Source organism: Microtus ochrogaster, chromosome 8, assembly GCF_000317375.1.
Source record: "Microtus ochrogaster isolate Prairie Vole_2 chromosome 8, MicOch1.0, whole genome shotgun sequence".
NCBI classification, from domain to species: domain Eukaryota; kingdom Metazoa; phylum Chordata; class Mammalia; order Rodentia; family Cricetidae; genus Microtus; species Microtus ochrogaster.
Genome location: NC_022015.1, coordinates 33,686,959 through 33,694,045, shown reverse-complemented (window position 1 = coordinate 33,694,045; position 7,087 = coordinate 33,686,959). Strand labels below are relative to the sequence as shown.

General features: G+C 52.0%; 1 protein-coding gene across 1 annotated transcript; it reads left to right on the top strand.

The window, feature by feature from the left end:
- Positions 1-4,785: 4,785 nt before the first annotated feature.
- Positions 4,786-6,480, top strand: LOC101992489 (interferon-induced transmembrane protein 3). Its single transcript, XM_005351490.3, has 3 exons — positions 4,786-4,871; positions 5,179-5,522; positions 6,177-6,480. Exons 2-3 carry the CDS (start codon positions 5,274-5,276, stop codon positions 6,339-6,341), a joined length of 414 nt encoding a protein of 137 aa, XP_005351547.1. The 5' UTR covers positions 4,786-4,871; positions 5,179-5,273; the 3' UTR covers positions 6,342-6,480.
- The last annotated feature ends 607 nt before the right edge of the window (positions 6,481-7,087 follow it).

Genomic DNA, 7,087 nt, shown 5'->3' with positions numbered 1-7,087 from the left:
AGTATATTCTAAGCAGGGAGGTGGAGAGCCGAGTCCTGACTCGGGTTCTAATACAAGAGGTTCGTTTCCTGACCCTTTCCTTTCTAGAACCCTATCCTAGCGTACCACTCCATAATCTGTTTCCACATCCCACTCCCAGGTAGCTCATTGGTTTACAGAAAACAGCAGCAGAAATATTGAGAAAGCAGAACTTTAAAGAGGCTGTTGAGCCCACCCGCAGCATCCGGACCTCGCTTCGCAAATGGTTATATATAAGCACCTAGAACTCCACTATCTACAGGAACTTCTAACTTCCTTGAAACAAGAGTGTCCTTTAAACACAAGACATGGACTCCAGCTCCAGGTATACCGTGGTCAACATCAGCAGCAGCGATGTCCCAAAGGATTATGTGACCTGGTCCACATTTAACACTGTGTTTATGAACTGCTGTTGCCTGGGTTTCCTTGCCTATGTCTTCTCTGTGAAGGTGAGTGTCCTTGTCGTGATGGGACAAGAAGGTGTGTGTGGGACTGAGGCTCTTCCTGCCCAGAGAACACCTGGGATATGTACAGCCTTGTGTTTGTGCACGCGTGACACTCTGTGTTTGGTGTCCTGTATGTAGCTATGTTTGTGTCTGTAGACTGTGTAGACAGCATATATTGCAAATGAATTTTATGTGTCTTGGAGACTCTCCTAGGTAGGCAAAGGGTAAGGCTGCCTAGGGATTCTGGGTGAGACTGTCTCCACTCTCGAGGACTTCTCCTGACAGCTTAGCATCTGGAATGCCCCTTCATCCTGCAGCCTGGGGCACCAGTGTGTGTAAAAGCAGGGCTTACAGGAAACAGTACCCCGTGGTGGGGGAACAGACAGTGCTGGGCTCTGTGGGGCAGTCTGAATGTGTGAGAGGGAGGGGGTCCTTGTGCTGAGGGAGGAGATGGCAGTGGTTAGGAAGGACCGTGGGGGAACTGAGGCAGAGTGTCTGGCTCTCAGATGACTTGCTCCAAGTCCACACTGATCATCTGATCTCTTCCAGTGCAGGGACACATCTGCTCACATTGGAGTCAATAAAGTATGCAGGGTGGCAATTGCGCTGTAACTCTCTGTCCCCAGACCGGTCCTGTCCTGAACTTACTCAGGGTTTCCCTGGCTTCCTTCCTGTCTAAGAGGAGCTGTAGGGGCAGAGTGTAGGGCCTTCACAGCCAGGAAGGTTTCTGGCTTCTTGCTGTAGACAACAGTTGACCAGCATCCTGCCTAGGGTCCTCTTTTACTTAGCAGGCACAGGCAGGCAGTAATGTATCCCCCCCAGAACTCCACAGGGTACCAGGGTTGCAGCCAGAATGCCTTAAAGCAGTGAGGACTTAAAAGAATGTCCTACCTATCTAAAGAAAAGAGATGTACACGTCCCATCTGAGGGTCATGCTGTCTTTGTTTCCAGCTCTCATTCTCTGCTCCATCCTCTCTGTTCACACAGCTTATATACACATTCAACCACAAACTTCAGGCAGTAAACGAGGCTACAAAGGCGATTTCTCAGCGCCCTGATGCATTCCTTGAGTAAAACCATAAGGGGCACATAAACTTGTCAGCTAGCGATTAGTAGGCAATTGTAACAGGGAGTATATGCAGTGTCCTTTTCTCTTAAGAGGGTTGCCTGCTGCAGAGGCAGCAGGATCTCTGTGAGTTTGAGGCGGCCTTGTCTATGGAGGAAGTTCCAGGACAGGCTCCAGAGCTACAGAGAAACTCTGTCTCGAAAAATCAAAATTAAAAAAGAAAAAGAAAGAAAGGAAAGTTGTTTACAAGGGTTTAGAGAAAAGCTAAACTAGTTCTTTTGGACCAGGCTGGCCTCGAACTCACAGAGATCTGCCTGCCTCTGCCTCCTGAGTGCTGGTATTAAAGGAGTGCACCACTACCACCTGGCGCATATTAAGTTTTATAAACTGACATTGTGTGATTAACAAGACATGAAGATGTCGTGTCTTCCCCTCTCCCCCTCTCGCCCCTGTTCCCCAACCCTAATGACTGGAGGCCATTTCTGAGCGCCTATGAGTAACCATGGCAACCTACAGGATGCAGGGCAAATAATGCTGAGCTTTTGCCAAGGCTGGTATTGAAAGTGTTCCAAGTCAAAAGATACATATTCTTATCCTGCAAGCAGCCTCAGAGCACAAGGAGGGGATTTATGGGAAGGAAGCTAGTAGCTTTGGGGGGGGGGTGCAGGGTTTTTCTGTAGCTTTGGAGCCTGTCCTGGAACTAGCTCTTGTAGACTAGGCTGGCCTCGAACTCAGAGAGGTCAGCCTGCCTCTGTCTCCAGAGTGCTGGGCTTAAAGGCGTGCGCCACCACTACCTGGTTTATAAAAGTATATTTTATTTACCAGAAGTACACAGCAGAAGAGGAAGTCATCCTGTCAATCCTCAGGAACAACAGGGCCCAACAGATGAGGAACACACTGTCAACAGCTGTAGGAAGAATCCCGGGGTTATTTTGGGAAGGGGGGAATCAGGTTGGCACACAAGAGAGTTATAGACAGACACAGACATTATTTATAGGCAATGGACTCATAAATATTGTTTATGAGTTTATCCTCCATCAGATAAATCTGGCAGGTTGACCTTAAATATCAGCTGCCACTACTGCGTGTCTTTGCGGACCCTGACGGTAACTGAGCATCGCCTCCCTCTGGCTTCATGTACTTGGAGCACCCAGGACAGGTGCAGAGCCACAAGCCAGAGAGTCCTCAGTCCAGGGATAAAGAGCCAGGCTAGGGTCCTCCCATTTCAGGAAGAAGCCTCGACCCAGAGAAACTGTTCCCAGGATTTCTGTAGTGTCTTCCAGCTTGGATTCTGGGCAAACTGTTTGTAGTACCCGCTGGGCACTGTAATGGGGCAATGACCCTTACAGGTTTATTTCAGGTCAGGTCGGGGTGGGCAGCAGGAGATGAACACGGATTCTTCGCTGCCAGGCGCCACCTGCTGACGGAGCACATTATCGCTTTGTGGAGCCTCAGATCTGAGATGGGGAGGGCGGGTCTCCATGGGCCTTGCCACCCTTCACCATTAGTCTGTACTCAACATTCACCTACCCTCTTCCTGGATGCCCTTGGTGCCTGCGTTTCGGGCACCAATACATCTTTAGAGCTCCTGGGTGGCACTGTCTCCCTGTGTTGGCACATAGGTTCTAGTCCTGGGTTCTGATCATCTTGTGAGGCTAAGCGGGTTTAGAGATGCCCTCTTCACCGAGGTTCAAGGTTCCGGAGCAGGTTCCCTCCCTTCACTGTCTTGGGAGCTGACCCTGTCTTAGGAAGACAGGGACCCTAATAGCAGTGAAGACAGAAGACCCCACTGGGAGAGCAGCTAAGAAACTGGAGGGGAGCGACTCAGCCAGACCCAGTCATAGGGAGAAATCAAGGCCTTGTTTGCATCAGTTAAGGAGCAACAGTTTTTGAGAAGAACCCAGTGTGGCATCTCCACTAAAACTCATGGCTCTGGGCCTTCAGAGTGCTCAAGCTCAGACCCAGATTGCGACTGAATGAAGGTAGAGACTTCAGGACAAGGAACACAGTCCCTATGGTCACACTTCAGGCCTTCCTGATGCCTGCTGTGTAGGAACAACGCTTGACAACTACCCAGAAGGCAGGGAAACTTCAGACATGTTAACACAGGAATCAGGCCGTGATCTCCAGACCGAACACCATCCTAACCGCCTGTCTGAAGTGGAACAAATGGGGCTGGATATGACTAGGCTTACTACAACCCATGAGTGACATCAGAGTGGAGCTGCCTGTTCTGGTGGAAGCTCCACCTGAGCCCCTAGCACCCATGTACCCAAAGAGCTGGGATGATTAGGCGGAAGCTCCACCTCTCCCTAGACCCTGCCTGCCAAGAGTTAGCCCCTCCCCAGGGCTGCTCAAGACCCTGCCCGTAGCTCTGCCATGTGTGTAACGGAGGAATCCAGCAACCGGGGATCCAACACTGCTCAGCCATGAAGAGTCCCCATGCTCGCTTCCCACTCACCAAATGTGTAATTGGAGCAGAAGCAATGGAAATTGTTACAACTCCCCATTGGTGACCTGTAGGGTGCCCTACACCTGCAGGGTAGGGTGGTCAGCTGAGTGGGAAGACTCCGAGTTGCTCCCTACCCCAAGCCGGAAAGCAAACAAAGCAGTGTCTCATCCTAAAAAGACAGCAGAGAAACCCCTGTCCTCCAGCCTACACTGAGTGGGGTGCTGGTCCCACCCATTTTCCTCACCCGTTCTGGCAGCAGCAGGACAGAGGGTCTCTGGGAGGATTAAGCCGGCACCAGCCAACAGGATCGCAAAGAGGGATGACTGCAGGAGGTGCTGATAACCCTGTGAGGAACTCAAGGAAGAGAGTGAAGAAAACGACTAGAACCTGGGAACTGGGGGAGTCCCAAACCCCAAGACTCGGAGCTCTAGGAAAGGCGGGTGCTGCAAGGCGCCTCGAAGCAGGTCTGGCAGTCCTGTCCTTGCACTGCCACCAAGACAGAAAGTGACTACAACCCCTAACAGGAGAGTTCAGGCCAGGCCTCCCCGTTGTCAGGGAAGGGTAGCACGATCAGGAGTGGCTTTGGGGGCCACAGCCCTCACCCCACCACGTACTTGAGAAGGCTTTTCTGGCACAGTGGTGGTCTTCAGTGACCATTCCACTAGCACAAATAAGTCGTGGTAGGGCTGGAGGAAAAGGGAGTTGGAGAAGCACAAAAAAGCCAGCCCTGGACCATGAGGTCACAGCCACGTGACCTGGGATCATTCAGTCCTAACACCAAAGTCCAGTGACTGACCACGTTAGGGCACTAGGTCTCTGCAAAAGGAGACACAGGTACAGTTCACCCCAACTTCTACCTGCACTGAAGCCAGAAGAACTGGCCTCTAGAGTGAGTGTTGTGGGCTCTGTGGGCACCCTTAATTGCTGGGAGCAGAGAGGGTTCTCAGGGCTTGCCTGGGACCTTGGCAGGGGCAGTGAAGTCTGCAGCTGTCAGCCTGAGCTCCGCAGACTACAGGACCCTCTCACTCATCATCAGTTTAGTTGGGCCCTGGGACAAGTCCTGACTTGGGTTCCAGGACAGGAAGTTCCCCGTTCACAGTCTTTTCTGACATCCTGCCCTGGAGTAATTTGATACACAGAACTTTTAGATCCACGCCCCTCAGAACTCAGCCAATTCTCATTAAGCCAAAATTCAGGAAAAAGAAACTTCTGAGAAACCGAAACTGCTGGCGAGAGGGTGGACCCACAGCACTTCATCCTCCACCCTTCACTGCTGGCTGTGCTCGGGACCATGAACCACACTTCCCAAGCCTTCCTGACTTCTCCCAGCGGAGGACACCCCGCAAACTACGAAAGAATCAAGGAAGAATATGAGGTGGCTGAGATGGGGGGACCCCATGGCTCCACTTCTGTCAGAACCACCGTGATCAACATGCCCAGGGAGGTCGCTGTGCCGGACCATGTGGTCTGGTCCCTGTTCAATACGCTCTTCTTCAATTTCTGCTGCTTGGGGTTCATTGCCTATGCCTACTCTGTGAAGGTGAGTGTGGTGGAGGTGGAAGCGATGGTGTAAGAAGGTGTGTGGGAACCGGGCGGAGGTGCACACCTTTAATCCCAGCTCTCGGGAGGCAGAGGCAGAGGCAGAGGCAGGCAGATCTCTTTGAGTTCGAGGCCAATATGGACTATAAAGGGAGTTCCAGGACAGTCAGAGTTAAACAGTGAAACCCTGCCTTGAAAAACTTAAAACAACAACAACAAAATTTGTGTGTGAGCCTGAAGTCCCATCTATCCAGAAGGCACCTAGGTGTGTGTGTGGGGTCCTTTGTTTAAAATGTTTGTGTGCGTTCCTCTGTGGTGTGCCTGGGGACATGGAAGTGTGTGTTTGTGAGCATGTGCGTGTGTGTGTGTATGCATGTACTTGTGTGTTGGCTTAAAGACGCTCTATGGTAGATATAAGGTGAGGGAGGCTGCCTGGGTCAAGACTGTCCCAGGGCAGTCTAGAGGAACTCCCAGAGTGCCCCCTTCACCTTGCACACTGGGTTAGCAGCAAGTCCTAGGGCCACGTGCACAGACAGAGCATGTGAAATGTTCCTGACGAAGTGGGAGAGATGCAGTCCACAGGGAGCATGATGAGAAAAGCGTCCGAGCATTTGCCCATCAGCAACAGGGCCACTGACTGTCTGCTCTGCTCCAGTCCAGGGACAGGAAGATGGTGGGAGATGTGACTGGAGCCCAGGCCTACGCCTCCACCGCCAAGTGCCTCAACATCAGCGCACTGGTCCTCAGCATCTTCACGGTTGTCATTACCATCATTGTTGTTGTCTCCTTTGCTGTGTCCGCTAGTCGTCCTTACACTTAATAGAGGATTCTGGACCTGATGCGTGCTCCACCATCCACAGCTGCCTTCCTCCTTGCTCCTTTACCCCTGCCTGTATATACAGATGTAACCTCACAGCTCTGTCCATAGCGGATTCAATAAAGTACACACGGTAGCTACTGTGCTTTGACTGGTCATATTCAGCTTACCCCTCAATCTTTCTCTCTCTGAGGTGGGAAGGTAGCTTTTTCTCAATTTGGCAGCCATTGGCGTATTGCTGTGGAAATTTGCTGGCCAAGTCCTGCATTGGTGTTTGGCTACACCAGGCAGGAAGAACCTGAGCTTCATCCAACCATGGTCTCATATTCCAACGGCATCCAGCTCTGTTCAGAAGTGGAGGACCACCAGGCCAGGGTCCTTTCCTTCCAGGAAGAAAAAAAACTCTGACTCAGACAAGATGTGTCACGGGTTCCATTGGTGTTCTCTGGGTGCAGCCTGTGGATCCCTGGGCCCTATCCAGGAGTTGCAGGGTGTTGTGGTGGGAGCCTAGTGCCCCCTGCTGGTTTCATAGCAGTGTTGCAGTTCATTCTATGTCCTGGAGCCCTGACTGACCCTAAACAAAACTCACACGGCCCTAGTGCCCCCTGCCGGCGTTCTGCGGCTATGGCGGGCACGTGACCGTGTGGGGCCTCCCCCCCCCCCCGCCCCATCCCGGTATGGGCGAGTTCCAATCGCGCCCTCCCCTGCCTGGGTTTGCAGGACTCACTTCTTGGGTCCTGGTAACCCTA